The following is a 22,508-nucleotide window of genomic DNA, read 5'->3' as shown; positions in this document are numbered from 1 at the left end:
ATCAGAGAATAGTCTACTTTTGTCTTATCGCTTCAAATCACCCTTTTCCAATCTTCTACTGTCAACTTTTTTTTATTTCTTTACAAACTTGAGCCAACGGTTCTTATGATGATATTGAAGTTGAGGCTTCTTCACCTTTTTTTGGACCACCAGACTTCTGTAACATTCATCACATGGTGCTTGCATGGATGTCTGTGATCTCACTATTATGAAGCATATGAGCCACCTCCACCACTGTGTTTGTTATGCCAGAACTGATAGACCCTGTGATGAGCCGACTTATTGACTATGATATTCTTCCTGGACGTCCACCTCTTAGCTTTGGAATGTATAGATAGACTAAATTTTTCATTTTTCCAACTGTCTTGTCACTCATCTGATGCAGTTGGCAATTTTCTTGGCCAAGAAATCCCTATAGATGATCTGCATGATGCTGTTTCTCCTTTCTTGGGAAATCTTCATCGCTGCTCTTCGATTTAAACCAGTGACCTTTTGCTTGGGAATCAACTTAATAGCACACTGAGCTACAGTGAGGAAAATAAGTATTTTTGGTACACTACCAATTTTTCACCTACAAAGAATGGAGAGGTCTTTAATTTTTATCATAGCTATAGTTCAACTGTGACAGACAGAATCCTTAAACACGGCCAGAAAAGCACATTTCATGATTTTTAAATAATTTTGATCACCTACCAACCAGCAAGAACTCTGGCTCTCACTGATCTGTTGTTTTTTCTTTAAGAAACCCTCCTACCCTGCACTCATTACCTGTATTAATTGCACTTCTTTGAACCTATTAACTTTATAAAAGACAGCTGTACACACACTCAATCAATCCCACTCCAACCTCTCCACCATGGCCAAGACCAAAAAGCTGTCTACAGACAACAGGGAAAAAATTGTAGACCTGCACAAGGATGAGATGGGCTACAGGCAATAGGCCGACAGCTTGGTAAGAAGGCAAAAACTGTTGGCACAATTATTAGAAAATGAAAGAAACACAAGATGACTGTTAATCTTACTCAGTCTGGGGCTCCATGCAAGATCTCACCTAATGGGTTAAGGATGATTCTAGAAAGGTTAGGAATCAGCCCAGAACTACATGGGAGGACCTGGCCAATGACCTTAAAAGAGCTGGGAATACAGTCTTAAAGATTACAGTTAGTAACACACTGTCATGGATTATAATCCTGCAAAGCACACAAAGTCCCCCTGCACATGCCAGCATATATCAAGGCCCATTTAACGTTCATCAATGACCATTTGGATGATGCAGAGGAGACATGCGGTCAGCTGCAAATAGAACATTTTGGTATCAACTCCACTTGCCATGTTTGAGGGAACAGGAAGGATGAGTATAACCTCAAGAGCACCGTCCCAACCATGAAGCATGGTTATGGAAACATTATATTTTGGGGGTGCTTTTCTGTAAAGGGGACAGAATGACGGCACTGTATTGAGGGGAGGATAGATGGGGTCATGTATTGCAAAATTTTGGTCGACAACCTCCTTCCCTCAATAAGAACATTGAAGATAGGTCATGGCTTGGTCTTCTAGCATGATAATGACCAAAAGCACACAGCCAGGGCAACTAAGAAGTGGCTCCATAAGAAGCATTTTAAGGTTCTGGAGTGTTGTAGGCAGTCTCCAGATCTAAACCCAATAGACAATCTTTTTAGGGAGGTGAAACTCAATGCTGACCAGCGACAGCCCCGAAACCTAAAAACCCTAAAGAAGATCTGTATGGTGGAATGGACCAAAATTGCTGCTGCAGAGTGTGCAAACTTGGAACTACAGGAAACTTCTGACCTCTGTAAATTGCAGACAAAGCTTTATGTACCAAATATTAAATTTTCTTTCTCTATTGGATTAGATACTTATTTCATGCAATAAATTACAAACTATTTAAAAATCATGCAATCTGATTTTCTGGATTTTTTTGCGGAATTCTGTCTGTCACAGTTAAAGTGTACCTACGATAAAAAATGTTTTCTCAATTCTTTGTAGGTGGCAAAATCGGCAGTGTATCAAATACTTTCCTCACTGTATTAGGTAATGTGAGAACAGGTTGTAATTGGTAGTATACAGGAAGAAAAATAGTTTTCCAATACTAGGAGCAAAACACTAACAATGCAGTGACATGACAAGAATCTGCATGACTAATCATAAGCAAGTCAAATTTATCTATAAAATAGCCAAGATGATTGTCTGGAAAATGATGGAAGTCTCAAGTCAAAGCTGTGGTGGAATGTGAGATATGGAGCCTGAAAGTCGAAAGTTCAAGACTTTGTAATCCTTTTGCTCATCGGTGTATATATAGTCTGTAAAAATGAAAACAGTTATGTTATATATTTCTATACAATTCATCTTTCAGCTTTTTCTATCGTGATCCTAAAATTGCTGTGATTGAATTCTAGACCACGAAGATAGCAAAATAAAACCATCAGTGAAGCTAACTGAAATATCTGAAATATCCACATCAAGCAATACTGGTGAAGAAGATGTAGAAACTATTCAATCATCCTCTGTATTAATATTACCAAAGAGAGTATCGTGTGAGGTATGAGCTGGAACAAAGTATATTTGCCATGCTATATATTTTATCTGTTTATTCATCATTTATAAGTCTATTTATCTGTACCAAAAATGCAGTAGATACCCACAGTTAATCTCATGTTTCAATGCATGTATTGCAAGGGTGTCAAACTCAATTTTACTGAGGGCCACATTAGCATTATGGTTGCCTTCAAAGGACCACTTGTAATTGTAAGGGCTTATGCAGATCTTGCAACACAGTACGAATATGGACTGCAATACATCAACTAGCCAGGGGCTATACAACATCTGTCCCTGGGTACTAGGCCTATACAATAGCTGTCCCTAGCTGGTAGAAGTATAAAGGGAGCTGTCCCTGGATAGTAAGGCTATACAATAGCTGTCTTTGGTAGTAGGGATATACAACAGCTGTCCCGGGGTAGTAAGGCTTTCCAAGAGGTGTCCCTGGGTAGTTGAGCTAAATGACAGAAAAGAGCTGTCCGTGGGTAATAGTGCTATCCAACAGCTGTCGTTGGGTAGTAGGGATGAACGACAGCTGTCCCTATGCAGTAGGGATATCCAAAAGCTGTCCCTAGGTAGTGGGGATAAATGAGAGCTGTCCATGGGTAGTAAGGTTTTAAGAGAGCTATCCCTGGATAGTAGGGTTATAGGAGAGAGGTCCCTGAGTAGTAGGGCTATAAGAGAGCTATCCCTGGGTAGTTTGGCTATAAGAAGAGAGCTGTCTCTGGGTAGTAGGGCTCTAAGAGACAGGTCTCTGGGTAGTAGAGCTATAACAGAGCTGTCATTGGATATTAGGGCTAAAAGTGCTGCCCTTGAGTAGAAGGGCTAATAGTGCGGTCCCTGGATAGTATGGCTATAAGACAATTGTCCCCTGGTAGTAGTTCTATAAGAGACCTGTTTTTGGGTATTAGGGCTAAGAGACCTGTCCTTGAGTAGTTGGGCTAAGAGAGCCGTCCCTGGGAAGTAGCACTGAGAGTGCTGTCCCTGCATAGCAGGGCTAAGAGAGTTGTTCTTGGGTAGTAACGCCTGGTCCCCACGTGTTACCCTGGCCCTCGGCATCATATCCTTCTGGTAGGTTTTGCTCGGCTTTGGCTAACAACTGCATTGGCCTTTCTTGGCCATTCTTACTCTCCTTGAGCTTTTTCTGCCTGATGTCACTTTATTATGGTATGTCTGCCGCTACTCAGTAGAGACCTGTTCTCCTGAATGAATGCTTGGGACACGTGGGGTTTCCCCTCCAGCACCAATTCCCTTGGTCCTATGTTTGTGTATATATATGTATGCCTATGTATTGTTTTCCCTTACAGCCTTTATAATAAATATTTATATATTTTCACAATATGGCTTGTGTGGGTATATTTACTACTTGGCAAATTGAAAGACTCTTTTTTCTTAGTTTTATTCAATTGTCCCCTGGTAGTAGTTCTATAAGAGACCTGTTTTTGGGTATTAGGGCTAAGAGACCTGTCCTTGAGTAGTTGGGCTAAGAGAGCCGTCCCTGGGAAGTAGCACTGAGAGTGCTGTCCCTGCATAGCAGGGCTAAGAGAGTTGTTCTTGGTAGTAAGGCTAAGGGTGCCATCTCTGGGTTGTAGGGTTAAAAGCGCTGTCCCTGGTTTGAAGGGTTAAAAGCTTTGTCATGGACCTCAGAATCCAAGATCCCGTGATTTCAAAGACGTCAACTGCATCTTGCGGTCATCACTAGGACTGTTTATGTATTACATTAGGTCTGTTTTAATGCTGGCATAAAATTTCTTGAACTCTCCAATTTGTATGCATAGGCTTCGCAGCAATCCTTAAACATGCTACAAAAGCAACAATATTCAGATTTTTTTTAAGCTATTTTTTTGTGGTATATGCAATATACAGTGGTACTTGAGAGTTTGTGAACCCTTCAGAATTTTCGATATTTCTCCATAAATTTAACCTATAAGTACTTTAAATTTTCACACATGTAATAAAAGTAGAAAAGAAAAAAAAAAGAAAAAGTATCAAAAATATAGCACTTCCTTAATTATTTTATTATGAAAATGATCCAAAATCAAATATTTGTGAGTGGCAAAAGTATGTAAACCTTTGGCTCCAGTGTCTGGTATTACCCCCTTGTGCAGCATTAACTGCGTTTAAATATTTAACTGTTAATTAATAGGGATGATCGAATACCCTATTATTCGCTTCGACAGATATCCGGCGAATACCTTGCCGCTATTCAAGTATTCACGAATATTCGACTCCCAATGTAAGTCTATGGGAAACCAGAATAATTTTACGTCAGACCTGTCGGTGACCTGTGGTGACTGAGGAAAAGGCTGAAATGGATGGGGAAAGACAGAAACAGTATGGACACAGCCTGTAGAAGGTTCCTCACTGCATTTCTGGTGTCTTTGAATAACATGGTCAGAGCAGCACGCGGCGTTTACATAGTCGCCAGAACAGCTCTCAAACCAAAGTAAAAGAGGCGAAATTGCTAAGAAACAGTTTTTAGTGCCTAATAACTGTAATAAAACGTCAAATCAAGCCCCGACCTAAAAAAAAACGCTTTAGCATATGTTCACACGCTTCGTTTTTTACATTTTTCCTTCATTTTCGATTAGAAAGGGCTGTAACTTATACATTATATTGGTGTCTGTCTCACACCTCCTTTTTTTGGGACATATTTGACAGCACTTTAAAAGATCAGCTACAATGTGCCCTTTGGGATGTTGACCTTGCCCTCCGCCACCAGCACCACCGGCTCCAGTGGCCCTCTACTCAAATGTAGGAAGGGCCACTGGCTGTCCTCAAATCTCAGACTTCTTAGGGCTTTCAGGTGGGCCCTGTAACATACATTTCGGGAGGGATGGCAATTTGTAGTTTTTTGCGTCCCCTATATCATTAGTGTGAAAGTTGGAATACATACTCCATAACACTTTACAGTGCTATTGCCAATGTGGCCATTTGGGTGTTAGCCTTGCCCTCCTCCTCCTCCACCAACACCACCGGCTCCAGTGGCCCTTTGTTCAAATTCTATTAAAATGAGTCAGAAATGTATCTTTTATGGACAAATGAATGCCACGCTGGGACATCGAAGCTGATGTTATTGATGATGATTGCATCTGACCTTTTGGTCAGGTTGGGAGAAGGAGGCATCATTGCCTACTTCCTAGACCCCAGTTTGTGAAGCATGCAGCACCTTGGAAGTGGCAGTTGTTTCACTCTGGAATTCAGGCTTTATTCCACTAGTTTACACCAAGGATTTAAAAAAATTCAGTTTCCCCAGGGGATAATGGTTCAGACACTATGGAGCAATGTATCAGTAGGTACTCCCAACAGCTTTTTTTAAAAAAAAATTGGTATGATTTGCAACAGGGCATAATATGCCAAGAAGTTTAATAAATTTAGTTCCCCTAGGGTGTAATGGTTCAGACACCATGTAGCAAAGCATCATAAGGTACTCCAAACAGCTTTTTTTTAAAAAAATTGGTAAGAGAAGCAACAGGGCATAACATGGCAAGGAATTTAATAAATTCAGTTCCCCCAGGAGATAATCGTTCAGACACCATGGAGCACAGCATCACAAGGTACTCCCAACAGTTCCCAACAGCTTATTTAAAAAAAAAAATTGGTAGGAAAAGCAATAGGGCATAACATGCCAAGGAGCTAAAAAAAATTCTGATTTTGCAGGGGGCCATGTGTAACACACCGTGGAGCATAGCATCAATAGAGAACACACACAGAGACTGCCTGACCAATTGTTTTAGACAGTGTAGCCTTGACAGTGTTTGTGCCAGTGCATAATGTACAAAGGCTTGAAAAATATTGCCCTGGGTGATTGGGCCAAACAATTACATGGCAGCAGCATAACAAGTTACATTAGTCATGCGGTGTCTTTAATGATACAAGACAAAATAGTCTTGAATGAGAAACAATGGAACTTATTTGAACTTAAGAAATCCAAATTTTGGGGCTACACTTATTATTGGATATTGTTAACAGGCGGCCTGAGATTCTCTGGGGCAATCTCTATATGGTTCATTTTGATCATCATCAAACTGTCTGCACTTTCAGTGGATAGTCATATGCGACTATCTGTTATTATTGACCCCACTGAGCTGAAAACACGCTCAGACAACACACTTGCAGCGGGGCAAGCTAGCACTTCCAAATCGTATAAGGCGAGGTCTGGGGAAGTGTTGAGCTTGGAAACCCAATAGTTAAAGGGAACAGTAGACTCTGAAAGCACACTGAAACGGTCACCTACATGGTCCCTCACCATCTTAGTTAACTGTTCGCTCCTTGTCATAGTTCCCCCAACCGTTATCTGATTTGTAGTTAACGGTTTGTGGAAAATGGACCAGGTTTGGCACATTAGTCCCCCGCCTGTGTTGCTCCTACTATGCATAGCCCTCTCTTGTAATCCTGTTGCTTGAGATGACACACTACCTCTGACGCCAGCATGATCTGAGGGTAATCGTTTCATCAACTGCTCCACTACAGCCCTCTTTAATGTTTCCGTAGTACAATCCTTATTTTCCTCCACAAGTAGTGAAGCAAGTTTGTCTTTGTAGCGTGGGTCAAGGAAGGTACATAACCAGTATTTGTTGTCTGCCAAAATGTGGACTAGCCGACAGTCATGAGAAAGGCAGTGTGACATGAACTGTGCCATATGTCCCAGACTACGAACTGGAAACCTTTGTGTGTCACTGCTAAGAATACATTCTGTCTCCCTAAACATCCTCTCCTCCTCAGTCTCTCACTCCTTCTCCTGCTCCTCCTCAGGCCATCCATGCTGGACAGCCTTGAAGCTTGGGTTGTCAATCCCTTGGTTACCAACTTCTAAGCATTCCTGTTCTTCATCATCCTCCTCATCCTCATCCTCATGATGCTGAGCAAAGGTGGCCTGAGCTTGTTGGCCGAAATTGTATGGATTACTAGCAACCATTGTGAAGTCTGGATCCACAGACAACTCGGGTGCATGAACACTTTGGTCAGTCAAACCATCCAGAGAGCATTTTAATAAACAAATCAGTGGAATGGTAATGCTGATAACAGCATCCTCACTGCTCACAATGTTGGTACAGTAATCAAAATTCTGCAAGACCTGACAAATGTCTGCAATCCACACCCACTCAGCAGTACTTATGTCTAGCAGCTGCGTCTGACGGGCATGTTCCAGCTGGAATTGGGATACTGCCCTCTGCTGCTCATGGATCCTGGCCAACATATGATAGATTGAATTCCATCTCGTAGGGAGGTCACATATTAGTCTGTGACGAGGCAAGTGTAAGCGTCGCTGAGGCACTGCCAGGCCAGCAAAAGAGGGAGATGACTTGCAGAAATGTGCGCTAATACATCATACCTTGGTAAGTAGGTCTGGTATCCCAGAGTATTTCTTCAGAAAGTGCTGAACTACTAAATTTACAACGTGGACCATACAAGGAACGTATACAAGCTTTCCAAGCTTTAAAGCCGCCGCCAGATTATGACCATTATTGCACACTACCATCCCTGAACGGAGGTCCAACGCCTCAAGCCACTCTTCTGTTTGCTCAGTTATTGCTTTCAAAAGCTCAGGTGCCGTGTGTGATTTGTCACCATTACAGATGAGCTTCAGCAGAGCGTGTTGCCGCTTAACCGAGGCAGTGATTCAGAGATCCCAGCTGGGGAATGATGTTGATGGTTGGACACCGGCGGATGTTGAGAAGTATACACAAGAGCCAGATGAAGAGTAGGAGGAGGAGAGAGTTGTTGCTATGTAGGAGGCTACTGAAACTGTGATTGAAGTGGGCCCCGCTATTCTGAGTGTCGGAACTATATGGGATGTTGCCGGCTCAGACTCTGTACCAGCCGCCACCAGGTTCACCCAGTGTGCCGTCAGTGAGATGTAGCAACCCTGTCCACTTCTGCTTGTCAACGTGTCTGTGGTTAAGTTGACCTTCCCTGTTATGGCGTTGGTGAGAGCCTGTTTAATGTTTACGGACATTAAGGAGCGGCACAATGATACAAATAATGGCGGCTATGCAAAGAGTACCGATGTTCTAACACCACCAAAAGGTCGCAGAAAGCCTCTGTTCCCACAAGCCGATACGGCAAGATCTCAAGGGCAATCAATCGTACAATGTGTGCAGTTATGGTTTCTGCCCTTGGGTGTGTCTTGGGGTATTTTTGCTTCTTTTCAAAAGTCTGTATTATGGACAACTGAATAGAACGCTGGGACACCAAAGCAGATGTGGTGTTAATGATTGAGTTTGGCCAACATCAGGTTGGGAGAAGAAGGCATCAGCGCCATCTTCTTGCACACCAGTTTGGGAAACAGGCAGCCCTGGGGAAGTGGCAGAGTTTTGAGTCTCCAAATCGTGTTTTTCACTTAGAGCTGTCAACCACTTTGTGGTGTGCTTGGCTAACACATGGTTTCTCATGCTGGAAGTGCCCAAGCTGAAAGTATTTCTGTTTCTGCTAAGCTTGGTCTGACAGATTTGACAAATGGCATCCGTTTGGTCCGAGGGATTCTTGGAAAAAAACTCCCACACAATCGCACCACGGACCCTTGGACTCAGAGATGGCTGAGGTGGTGCACGGACCCTTGTACTCTGAGATTCCACTGGTGGTGGTGTCATGTGCACAGTTGATTGACTTCTGGCATTGGTCGAAACCTTATGTCTTACAGCCTTTTTGCAGACTATGGGCACATGCCCCTCTGCACTGCTGCTCTCGCAATCCATGCCACCCGTCCATGTTGGATTAGTCACCTCATCATCGACCTGGTCGTCTTCAAATTCCTGAAGGTCAACATCTTCGGGTTTCAGGCTGACCTGAGGGCAACTGTGTCTCATCATCCTCCAACATTTCCACCTGATTGCCCACCTTGTCACAGCCAACCACATGGCTTTCTTCTGGCCTTGGGTGCTCAAAGATCTGTGGATCACTGCACACCACGGCCTCACCTGCATTGGTGGTGTTGTTCTGTGAGAGGCAGGAAAGATCAAAGTGTCCCGTAAACAGTTCCTCAGAGTAATTTGCTTTGGTGTCATATGTTTCCTTAGAATACTGCTGTTGTGAGGAAGGAGGACCAGGCTGAGGATTCGATGGGCCAGCCTCTGGGCTACTCAAATCTGTCTGTGTGGACCCTTGGGATTTGCTACTTGATAAGTAACTGGAGGCATTTTCTGCTAGCCAACTCGTTACCTGTTTGCACTGTTCAGGGCACAAGAGTGCTTTCCCACGTGTTCAAGAAAATTGGGATAGGAAGGCAGAGGTAGATAAAGCAGGAAGCTTTTTCTTTGGCTCGATCACAGTGCTTGGCGACCACCACTGTCACTACAACCTTGTCCACGGCCCTTAACCTCTCTTTTTCCCTTTTGTTTTGGCTTGATTATTTGAAGGTGAATACTGTAACGTGACCTTTTCTACAGTCAGTGGAACAACACTGATGCCGGTTTGTTAAACTTGTGTTAAACGTTTCTCACGATAGTTGTTTCTGTTAGTCTAAAAACTAAAAGGTACCTTTATTGGACAAACTACCACTTGGAGGAGTCGACAAAGATGTTGTGAATGTCTTTCAGACCCAAAAGAAAATAGGGTTTGACAACACTTTTATTTTAGTATTGGTTTTTGGCACTCCGACTGTGTTTTAGTAAGCCACTATGTACGTTCTGTAATATATGAAGCCCCCGAAATTACACTAGGTTGCTGATAGGAAGATACTGACCTTGAGGCACAAGTAGTTCCACTGACACCAAGTATTAATAAAAATTGGGTAACACTGAGACTGTGTGTTAGTGGCAGCAGGCCACTATCTAAGTTGTGTAAGATATGAAGCCCCCAAAATTAGGCTAGTTTAGTGCTATGAAGGTATTTTTCTTCAGGCACAAGTAGTGCCACTGACTCCGAGTATTAATAAAAATTGGATAACACTCAAACTGTGTGTTAGTGGCAGCAGGCCACTATCTAATTTGTGTAAGATATGAAGCCCCCAAAATTAGGCTAGTTTGGTGCTATGAAGGTATTTTGCTTCAGGCACAAGTAGTGCCACTGACACCTAGTATTAAAAACTTGGTAACACTCAGACTGCGAATTGAGATGGTGGCTACACTACACCTGAACCCGTTGTTTTTACAATTTTGGGACATTTTTGCCAGTTGTAATACCTATTGCCAGTATAACAGACACAAGGGATGTAGCAGTGCTTGGATTGTTGATTATTAGTAGCAGATGTCAGGACAGCTTTGAATCTCTTCCTGCCTGTGAATAAGCTCTCCCTATATCACACACTGCAGTAACATACCATATGCACAACTAATAGGAGGATTTTTTTTTTTGGCCGGTTTAAAACAGGAACGGCTTTCACCTAACTAAGCAATGCAATAACACTGTCCCTATACCTTGCTCTATGATTTACACAGCTGCTAGCTCACAGTGGACACTGTCTTCAGCCCTAACAAGGACTATTTTGGATTGTGCAGCAGGAACACTATCTCATAGAATGCACTGCACTGTCCCTATATCTATTTCTATGATTTGCACAGCCGCTAGCAGCTAATGCTAAATATCTACAGCCCTTAGAAGGACTAGTATTAGTTGGCTGGAGAAATGCTGTCCCGCACACAGTACAGTCAGCTCAGGAACTAATGAGGGTTCACAAAATGGCGGCAGCCTTATATAGACCCTTATGATGCTGTGCGGCCAAGCCAATTACAGCAACACCACAACAAAGATGGCTGCGGCATTACTGTGTGGTCAAGCAATGTCAGATGTGTTCATTGGCTTGAAAAAGGCGCCAGGAAGTCCAGAAATGAAAATGAAAGTATTGGAGTGAAAACCATATTAGCCGCTGGATACCGAATACCTCAAATACCCCATTTTCCGCCGGATACCGAATAGTGGTGAATATATTTGCTCATCCCTATTAATAAATCCTGTACAGCTTTAACTTTGGTTTTTTTTTTAGTATTTTATACCATGAATTGCTCTTTTCAGGTCTATACAAAACATTTCTATAGGAAGGTCACGACATTGACTTGGCTGATCCAAAATATTAACTTTATTCTCCTTTAATCATTCGTTTGTGGAATGACTTGTGAGCTTTGGATAGTTGTCCTGCTGTAGGACGCATCGTTTTTTGAGGTTTGTAATTCCCTTACCGGTGTCCCCGCACTGTCTTGCCCCTCTTCACCTGTGGTGATGCAGACACACTCACCCTCCCGGCCGCTCAGCGGTAACTGCTCCGCCCCAAATCTTTAAGTTAAACAATCCACTCACTTTCATCTAATTGTCATCCCATTGACAAAAAAAAAAACAGATTCTAAATTAATTTTCACGTTATAAGCTAATCCTTAAGGTTTACATACTTTTACCACTTACAGACATATTATTTTGAATCAATTTACTCAATAAAAAGTGACAAATTCTAATATTTTTTTTTTTTTTTACACATTTGTTTTTTTTTGTTTCTTTTTACCTATTTTTAGGGTGTAGTTTTATGTTAAATTATTGTCAAAATACAGAAAATTCTAAAAGATTCTTAAACTTTCAATACCACTGCACTTACAGTCTAATGTAGGAAATAGATATTATACAGTAGGAACTTCCACATAGCATCTGTAATCCATTATCTAGTTAGAATCATGTAAGCTCATAGATAATTATTGGTTGAGTTTGCTAAGCTGATGATTGTTGATGTGCATACTTACATTGTACCTACTGGTATATCATTCTCTATGGAGATAATATTGTTTGTAATATAACTCACTATTTTATTCTCATTATGCAGAAATCAGATGAACTGTTTATTATCTTATCGAAGAAAATACCAAAGGACACAGAAGTAGAAGTTACATTTTGTACAAAAACATTGAATATTAAGAAGAAGCCAAAACAGTGGAGTGAAGAAATTCTTTACTTGAAAGCTCCTGGCAAGTAGAAGTCATATATATATCTACTAGCTGTAGTACCTGGGCGTTGCCTGGGATAGTAGTAACTATCTCTCTGTCAATCTCTGTCTTTCTTTGTGTCTCTGTCTGTCTGTATTAGTCTCTCTGTCTGTCTCTCTTTATCTCTGTGTCTGTCTGTCTCTTTCCCTGACTGTCTCTTTCCCCTGTATGTCTCTTTCCCCATCTGTCTCTTTCCCCATCTGTCTCTTTCCCCATCTGTCTGTCTTTTTACCTGTCTCTTTAGTTGTCTCTATCTCTTTCCCTGTCTCTTTACTTGTCTCTGTCTCTTTCCTCATCTGACTCTTTCCTTGTTTCTTTCATTGTCCCTGTCTCTTTCACCGTTTGTCTCTTTTCCCATCTGTCTTCCCTCATCTGTCTTTTTCCTCATCTGTCTCTTTCCCCATCTGTCTCTTTCCCTGTCTGTCTCTTTCCCTGTCTGTCTCTTTCCCCATCTGTCTGTCTTTTTCCCTGTCTCTTTTCTTGTCTCTGTCTCTTTCCCCGTCTGTCTCTTTCCTTGTCTCTTTTCTTGACCCTGTCTCTTTCTCCGTCTGACTCTTTCCCTGAGTCAAGTGAGGTGGATATTCAAAATTTCATGCCAGTAATGTGACGGTGCAGATTCCTTTAGCAGACATACATACACACATACATATACTCAGCTTTATATATTATATACAGTTGAAACCAGAAGCTTACATATACTATCTAAAAAGACACATATGCATGTTTTTCTCACTATAAACCACAATAAACCTTTCCCATTTTAGGTCATTTAGAATTACCAAAATTATTTATATTTGCCAAATACCAGAATAATGAGAGACAAAATGTTTTAAGGCTTTTTATTACTTTATGCAAAGTCAAAAGTTCACATACATTTTATTAGTATTTGGTACCATTGCTCTTAAACTGTATGACTTGTGTGCGATGTTTTAGATATCCTTCCATAAGCTTCTCACAATAGTTGGTAGGATTTTGGGCCCTTTCCTCATGACAGAACTGGTGTAACTGAGCCATTTTTGCGGGTTGCCTTGCTCGCACCAGCCTTTTCAGCTTTGCCCATACATTTTCAATAGAATTGAGATTAGGGTTTTGTGATGGCCACTCTAAAACATTGACTTTGTTATCCTTAAGCCACTTTGTAACCAGTTTGACACTATAGATATTCAATAAGAAGATATTACTAACAAAACCTAACCAAACAACACCTTATATCAAAAAATGTCTTTATTAAGATTCACTAAAATAACATGAATAAAAAGTTCATATAAGCTCATCAACAAAGTGCAAGTGTCAATTAACATACATTCCAACTAGTGGAGCGTCCAGGACAGTTGTTTATAAATTAAAGACATGTATATATGACGACAGTGAGAGGGGAAGGGGGAGTCAGATATGCCTTAATGTCTAGTTCTCCACCCTTACTGTCCCTTCCTCACAACAGAGGAATCATAATTTAATGGATAACCCCCGTTCCTCGATGGCTGTTCCTAATTATCCCTAGTTTCCACTAGTAGGAAACCATCACCACACGTACTCCCAGTGCTTAGATAGACAGACAAAAACATAAAGACAATGGACAGGTGCAGAATTGTCAACTGATAGAATTTTTTTCAGTTCTCTGCAGGAAAAAACTGCCTACAGCCCCCACATTTCTTTTGAAAAGGGCAGGTTTTTCACTATTATCCTACTAATACTAGATATACATCATATCACAAACGATGACTGTCGTCACATATACATGTCTTTAATTTATAACCAACAACTGTCCTGGACGCTCCACTAGTTGGAATGTATGTTAATTGACACTTGCACTTTGTTGATGAGCTTATATGAACTTTTTATTCATGTTATTTTAGTGAATCTTAATAAAGACATTTTTTGATATAAGGTGTTGTTTGGTTAGGTTTTGTTAGTAATATTACCTTATTGAATATCTATAGTGGTTTCTAAAAACTGTGGAGAGAAAAGCGCACATAGGGTCTTATCTGGCAAACAATGCAGGCTTAGAAGATAAAACAGGTGCTCACCTGTGGAAGTTGTGACAGGCACAACTCCTATGAAGGCAGAAATTGGTCAAGCAGCAGCCCCGATGATACAATAGGGAATCATGAATGGATGAGAAGGTTGGGTTTAACACTGCGCTAAAACCATGAAGCCAGACGATGTGATGGATTCTTTGCTATATTTTCTTTATTTAGGACAAGTCAACGCGTTTCAAAGGCATGTCCGCCTTCTTCATCAGGACAAAGGAAATGATCATGCTGTTTTTCCTTTGTCCTGATGAAGAAGGCGGACATGCCTTTGAAACGCGTTGACTTGTCCTAAATAAAGAAAATATAGCAAAGAATCCATCACATCGTCTGGCTTCATGGTTTTAGCGCAGTGTTAAACCCGACCTTCTCATCCATTCATGATTCCCTATAGTGGTTTCTAGACACAGTTAGTAGTCACCTGACAGCTCCAAAATGGCTACAACTAACAGGTTTGGTGTAAGCTGCTGCATTTCCCAGAATCCAGTGGTTGCCCTCGTCTTTAACCTTGAAATCCTGTACAGGGATCTGGACTTAACAGAGGTCCCTGGGTAAGGGCCACAGAGTCAGCTGCTGTTCAGTGGGGCAAGCTGGCAAGAAGGATAGGCAGGAAACTGGGTCAGATCAAGGAGGTTACGTCAGGAACAGAATTTAACAACAAGTGGGTAGTCCAATGTAAAGCCATGTTTTATGTTTGGGAAAACCAGGTCAAAATACAGGAGCTCAGGACAGAGGCAAACCAGTATAGAATCTCTATTAACTGGCAGTGGGAGCTGGTTCCCTGCAGTTTATAATGAACTGCCCCACCTAGTGCTGACAGCAGACATAAATCAAAGCAACAGGATTAAACCCATAGCTTCCAGACTGCACAAAGCCACAAATCCCAGGAATAAAGTAGGATGGTTATATCAAACATAACCCAGAACAAAAATGTGGTACCTCCTAGCGGTCGAAGTAAAAGAAAAGTGAAGAAGTAATTCAAAGCATATTTCTTTATCAGGAGAGTTGCTATTGGGTCTGGGTCTAGCAGAACCCTGGGGAGAAACACTGTCCTTGTTTCTTATGGAAAAACAATATGCTAAACTAAATTGAAAATATACATTACATTACTATGCTGCATCTGACAGCATCAGAGATAAATGGCACACTTACTGTTAAAATTTGCTTAGCCATGCTGAATTCTGCAATGCTGCTGAGCACTTTTTATCTCTATGAAAACAATGTGTGAATAATTTAATAAAAAACATCTTGTCAATGAATCTGACTTTATGAACTACCACTGATGATGTCTTTACTGTGTGACATATTTTTTGAAAATTCAGCGTGCTTATGCTGCAGTTTGGAGAGAAATTACCACAGGGCATGCTGATAGTTAAACATTTATTTTTTTAGATCTTTTGGGATAAGGTCTCATGCAAGGACCCTGCATGACAGAGCATGAAGTTTCCATAGTGCCGGTGTATTTAATTTCATGATGCATCATTTAGATACTGTATTCTTCCCTAGAAGCAATATCCATTTTAAAAAAATCTATTTTAAGCAATGCTTATTGGTGAGATATTGTCCTCTGAAATGGCTTGCGGAGTAGGAGAAAATAAGTATGTGTACTGTGACGCCCTGGACCCCAGGGGTCACAGGTAATAACACCTACCACATTACACACACACCCCCATCCCCTGTGAGGACACACCCATCACCCGAAAGGGAGATCTGATGCCTCCCTCAGGGCCAGTAGGGCACACCAGGTGGGCGGAGTCAGGCAGAAAGACACGCCCACCGAGGAGACTACTGGCCTGAGGCAGGAAATACAGTCAGTTTGAGTTGAGTTGTAGAGTGTGACAGTGAGAGGAGCGGAGTTGTAGAGCTGTCAGGGACCCGGGTACGAGCCTGGGCCTCTTGAAACATCAGGCAGGCAGACGGTGGTGGCCGTCTGCAGGAGTACCGGTACAGCAACCAGCGGAACCATAGGGACCGGGCCAGGGTTGGAGCCCGCCGGCCCTAAACCGGGGAGACAACCGTGTACCGGAGCACCAGAAACCGGGTACTCAGACCCCGTCTTAGCTTAGAAGCCACTGAGTCTAGGCAAATTGACTGATTGTTGGCTGGACCTCACGGGTTCATCCACACCCAAAATCCTGAAAGAAGGCAAAAACCCACCGATTCCGAGTGAGTGCCACCGCCAAGGGCCAAACACCCGACGGGCCAGTGCCTGCGGGCAACCGAGGGCTCCTCTGGCAGCTCAACGCCGGGGAGCGGGCTACCACTGTCCAGGCAGGGGAGCTGAAAAACCACACAAGAGGTGCAAGGTAAAGGGGCCACCAAGAACTTCACGGGGGACACTAGCAGCCGGCTGCGGGACCAGACCATACCCGAACTTTAATTTACCAGTGACTCTGAGTGTGAATTAATCGTGAGTACACCAGTGCCATCTGGGTACGACACTGCACCGCAGCACGGCACCCTGCACCCCGACAACAACACCGTCGCCAGCACTTCCTCACCACCGGGCCCCGGGACACACTGCCCCTACCCACGGAGGGGCTAACATCTAGGCTGCGGCCGCAATACCGATCCCGGACGAGCCCACCTTCACTCCAGCCGCAGCGGTGGTGCATCCCGTCACCACGACCCGTGGGTGGCGTCATGACCCGTAGGACGACAGCGCGGCCCACCCGGCTGCGCGCCTCGTCCCGCAGCACCACCACCCTACCGCCTTCCCCCCTTAACAGAGCGACGTGACCCCCGGTTCGGAAGCGCTCGTGCCACCGACAACCCGAGCCCGGACCTCGAGCGGCTCGGCCCGAGCAAGCGGAAGAAGCGGACGGGCCCCTCTCAGGGTGGTACAGTACCTCCATGTGCAAAGACATACAGGGATATCTTATGGGTCTGTAGCAGACAACTTGAACTGTAATTTGGATCTATGTGGTAGGATCATCAAATGCTTCTATATGTATGACGCCTAGCTGAATTATAGCGCAGAATGTAGAACAATCCTTGTCCCAAATTTCCAATAGACATAGACAATGAAAATGAAGAAGAGATTATTTCCCTCACAGGGGCAATTTGTTAGTATCAATTTGTTCACTCTTTCAAAAAAGGTGCCATTTTCCTTAAGTCCACTGCTGAGAGATCAATGGTCCGGAGACGGCATGCGCGCAGATTAAATCTTGAGCCGAGAGCTCCATCTGCGCAGGCGCAGACCCCAAGTGCCATTATTTGAAGACCTCACAGTGACAGAGCATCTCACCCGCCGCACCACCATTCTCCACACAGCATCCACCACAGCCAACACAACCCCCACCACAGCCAGCACGGCCCCCACCTCAGCCAGAGCAGCCCCCATCGTAGCCAGCACAGCGACCATTCTCCACCTCCCTGTAAGCTACATTTCCATTATAAGACGCACTTCTCATTTTCCTCTTACAATATGGAATGTGATACACAAACTGTTTCGGACCATTTTAAGATTTAGCATACATTTAATCAGAACGAAAGCTAGTAACCTCAAATGAAGAAGATTTTCATGCAAGAGTCAACCAACTAATAACTAATACATGCAATCTTAATAACTTTTTTGGTTACTCGTATAAAATGTAAAAATCTATTGGCCTTATGGATAATATCTGAAGAGTCCAATGTGTGACAAAAATTCATAAAGATAATGTTTAGTGTGGGAGCAAAATAAATTCTGGGAGCCTTTCCGACAGCATTTAGAGAAGTAAATTAGTTTTACTAACATCGAGGGATCTTCCTACTAAAAAGATAAGATCATCAAGCTACCTGTTTTTTGTCAGCTTGATGTATTAACCTGGGACTAGATAATCTAATTTCTTCTTTTTTACTTTCAAATATTGTTGCACTGTGACGCCCCTAGACTATCGAGTCGTCACAGGGTATTGCACAATCTGCCCTTCCGTGTAGTATCCACCTCCTTCTTGGTTTAGGGTCCCTAACTATATGGTGTTGCCTACATCAGCTAATCAAATCCTAGATACACTCTGCACCACACCCACCAAACACACCAGTGGACGGCTTGAGTGGAATAGAGTCACCCACCTGTTGGAAAAGGGAGCTCAGGAGAGTCAAGAGGAGAGAGTTGGGTCTGAGAAGTGAAAGTGAGAGGAGGTCAGGAGCAGGGCTCCTGGGAAGAAATCTAGGTGTCAGACGGTCGTCTGGGCCTAGAGGAGCTGGACCCTTGGTCGCAGGGGATCGTGGCAAGGGGCACGGATCTGTCGAGGAGGACAGCTGCCGGCCTTGCACCATCATCGGGCTGGGACCAAGGCACTACGGGGTACGTGGACCCTAGGTCGAGGAGTAGCTTCAGGCAATCTGGTAATTTACCCAAGGAGAACGGAGTCTTCAAAGGCCGTTCTCACCCACTACAAAATCGGGGCATTAGCGCAACAAGGGGGATAGGACTTTCCAATTCAAAAAGGTCCAGTAAATCCCAAGCGTGAGACCTGAGAGCAAGCTCCCACACTTAGCCATAGTGGCGAGCGGGAGCCAGAACTATAACACACACCCCTATTTTCCTCCCAAATGTTTTTATCTTATATGTCTTATACTCATAAAAATATGGTACACAGTGGGTGAAATAGGTATTTAACACGTCCCCAATTTTCTAAGTAAATATATTTCTAAAGGTACTGTTGAGATGAATTTCTCACCAGGTTTTGGTTATGGCATATACAATCCACACAAGCAAAGAACTTACACCATAAATGTCCATACATGCAGTGGTGTAATATATTATTACTAATAATGAGAAATCATATAGCAAAAAAGTATTGAACAATCTTACAGAAATGTATTTAATACTTCGTACAAAATCCTTTGTTGGTGATGACAGTTTCAAGACACCTCCTGTATGGAGAACGTAGTCACATGTATTGCTCACTTTTGATTTTGGCATATTTTTCCACACAAATACTCTGCAAAGCCTGAAGGTTCCATCGGCTCCATGTATGGATTCTGAGCTTTCAGCTCAGGTGATTGGATGGGCCATTCTAGCTGCTTTATTGTCTTTATCTGAAATCAATTGAGAATTTCCTTGGTTGTGTATTTGAGATAATTGTCTTGCTGAAATATTCACCCTCATTTCATCTTCATCATCCTGATAGATGGCAGAGTATTTTTATTAAGAATGTTTTTATTAAGAATGTTTTGACCATTTATCCTTCCTTCAGTCACATGAAATTTCCCACTATCCTATACTGAAAAGTAGCTAATCAGCATGGCGTTCCCACCTCCAACCTTCACTGTTGGTATGGTGTTTCTGGGGTGATATGCAAGGTTAAATTCACATTTGCCATTGTGAAGCCCCGCGAACGCTGTGTCGGTGCATTACTTTCAGGGACTCCACTGGCTCAGTCTGGTCACAGGTAGGAATTCCTCTATGTTGATTGTCGTGACGCCACTCTCAGAATTGCGGTCAGTGGGGACCGCCACTGCAGATTAAGGGATGCCTGGGGCTGATGGTGGGTGCAGTCGGGTGTAGTAGCCTCCTGAGAGTGAGGCGAGCCCCAGGGCCCTGTGTAGGTGTGTAGAACCACAAGGCGCAGAATAACTCCACACAAGCAGAATGTCTTTCAGGGGTTTTACTCACAGTTGATGGCAGGGTGAGTAACCCGGGCGTAGCTGGGATGAACCAGGCTGGAACCAGGTATCCTTCAGGCTGACTGTTGATGGTGACTACTGACTCGCCTTCCTTAGCCCTTGGTGGTTTGGGGTAACCCCGACTTTTAGTCCCTATGGGGGTCACCCAGGGAAGTTGCTGAAGCCTCTCTCCCCTTCGTTTGCCGTTTGCTTGTCGCCTGGACCAGATCACTCCAGCTACTTGCCTCCTGTGAACTATGGGCCCTAACTGTGGCTACGTGGCTGCGGCTTTTGGGTGTTGTGGTGTGGGCTTTGAGGGCCCCACACCGGCAGGTTTAGCGAGGAAAGGTAGATCTATCCCCGCTCCGGGATCTGCCGCCCGTTTGGGCCTGGTACTCCCTAGCAGTCTCCTTACTTCCCACTCTGTGCTCTCTCTTTAGCTGGAGACGGGTTTCGGGTAGCACTCCTAGGTGACCGTTCTCCCCCGTCGGTAGCCACTGCGCGGGCGCTGTCAGACTGCAACAGCCCCAGGGGTAGGGGTCAGCTCCTCTCGGAGCTCCCTGGACTCTGCACTGCACTGAACCGGCTCACTGCTCCTCCTCTCCTGTTCTTGCCTACGCCACCTAGCAACCAGGCTCTCTTACCACACCCCTTGAGAGGAGATGGAGGCTTTTGGCCCCCTCCACTATTCCAGTGAAGGTGAAGGCTTTTCCCCCTCCTGGGATCCCCAGGGGTCCTCTCATAGGTACATGTGTGAGGCCTGATCACTATGCGCCTGTGTAGTCACACCTCGGTCAGCCTTCTGGATTACCTGTATTGTACTGTCCCCAGCATGGGTGCAGTACTCAGTGGTGCCTGACCAGGTCAGGGGCGCCACATTCCCCCTTAGTTATCACCAGCACGTCCTCGGGCTGCAAGACAACATTTTAAAATGCATAAAACATTAAAACATGGTAAAACATTTTTAAAACCACCAGGTACCATACATCACCACCCTCCACCCACAAGTCCGTTAACCCACCCAAAACCCTCTCACGTTGGCCGCGCCTTCAGCCACTTCTGGCAGGATGTAGAGGCGGCTTTCATGGTCTGGTGGTCTTCAGGGTATACCTGGCCTGGTGGAGCCGCGCCTTCAGCCTCTTCTGGCAGGATGTAGAGGCGGCCTCCACAGTTGGTGCTGACCAGGTACCCTCTTTGTGGTGGAGAGCCAGGCCCCATAAACAGGCATGCTCTCTGGTCGCAGGTAAGCCAAGGCCCTATATACGGACGTGCTCCCTGGTTGCAGACGAGCCAAGCCCCTAAACAGGCTGACTCTGGTGGTGGTGGTGCCCTCTGGTGTAACTATTTACACTGCGAGAGTTTGTGGCTATAGCCAGTTCATAGCCTTAAGGTTCATTTCTCACATTAGTTTATGTGGGCACATTGCTTAAACTTGAAAACGTTGCAAACTTCAAACTGGTCAAACAGTAACTTGGTGTACTTTACTTTATGCAGATTCCTCTACTCTTCCATACCAGGGCTTGGGCCTGTAGGGCTGCGGCACCTGTTGGTTTCTTGATCTCTTTCTTCGTCTGTGGGTTCGTTGTATTTTCTTTCTTCTTCTTCAGTGTCTGTTTCTCTTTCTTTAGGACATGGCGTGACATCTAGGGCATACCAGCCTCTTTCGCCTTGATGCATGGTAAACTGCACTGTGTCTCCCATCCTTAGGTTTCTTCCAGGATGTCCTCTGGGCAAATGAGCTCTCACGTCTCTTCTGTTGACAAAAATGCCTTCTTTCATACCAGGTGCTACGATGAAGCCGTATCCTGATTTTAGGCTAAAATCTTCCACTACTCCTCGACAAAGGGGTCCTCTGACCTGGGCTTTGGCTCTTCTCAGGAACCGTTTCTCCTCTAGGTCTCTGGCCGTTATTTCATCTCTTTGCTCTGGGGACTGCGGTGCAGGGAAAGACTGGGTTCTGTTACGGCGCCGTGTCTTGCGGGCTGGATTCTGCGAGGTACAGCTTACAAGCTCCCAGGTGAGGCTTTGGGGCAGATCTTCTTCAGCAGAGGGTGTTAGGTCTTCCTCATCCCAGCGGGAATATGGCAACATCTCCGGCTCTGGGCATGGATCCACTGCTGGTGGCTCCTGAGTCAGCTCCTCAGCTTCCTGGCCTCCCCTCCCCCTTAGTTCTTCTGAGCACTCCGGTGGTGGCAGTGCTGGGGATGGGTGCTCCTCAGCCGGCCCAGGCGGGGATCTCTTCGGCATGGTTGCTGCAGGAGTCGTCTTGGGGGTATGCGGAGGGAGCAGATACCGGTCCACCATCTCCTGTGGGAACTTGGCCTCCAGGTCAGCCTTCAGTCTCCAGTATTCGGGGTCCTCACCTACCAGGGACTTCCTAGCAGGGACTTCCTTAGACTGGGGAGCGGTGTCTGCTCTGGCC

General features: G+C 44.2%; 1 protein-coding gene across 3 annotated transcripts in view; it reads left to right on the top strand.

The window, feature by feature from the left end:
* Positions 1–22,508, top strand: part of BANK1 (B cell scaffold protein with ankyrin repeats 1) — a 1,061,267-nt gene that overhangs the window by 207,398 nt on the left and 831,361 nt on the right. For all 3 annotated transcript variants that reach the window (XM_075350716.1, XM_075350725.1, XM_075350707.1), the window contains exons 3-4: positions 2,418–2,560; positions 12,302–12,443. In XM_075350716.1, coding sequence (XP_075206831.1) covers positions 2,418–2,560; positions 12,302–12,443 — 285 coding nt within the window. The remainder of the gene's footprint in view (positions 1–2,417; positions 2,561–12,301; positions 12,444–22,508) is intronic.

This window comes from Anomaloglossus baeobatrachus, chromosome 1 (genome assembly GCF_048569485.1).
Source record: "Anomaloglossus baeobatrachus isolate aAnoBae1 chromosome 1, aAnoBae1.hap1, whole genome shotgun sequence".
Classification (NCBI taxonomy): Eukaryota; Metazoa; Chordata; class Amphibia; order Anura; family Aromobatidae; genus Anomaloglossus; species Anomaloglossus baeobatrachus.
This window is presented reverse-complemented; position numbering and strand designations above follow the sequence as displayed.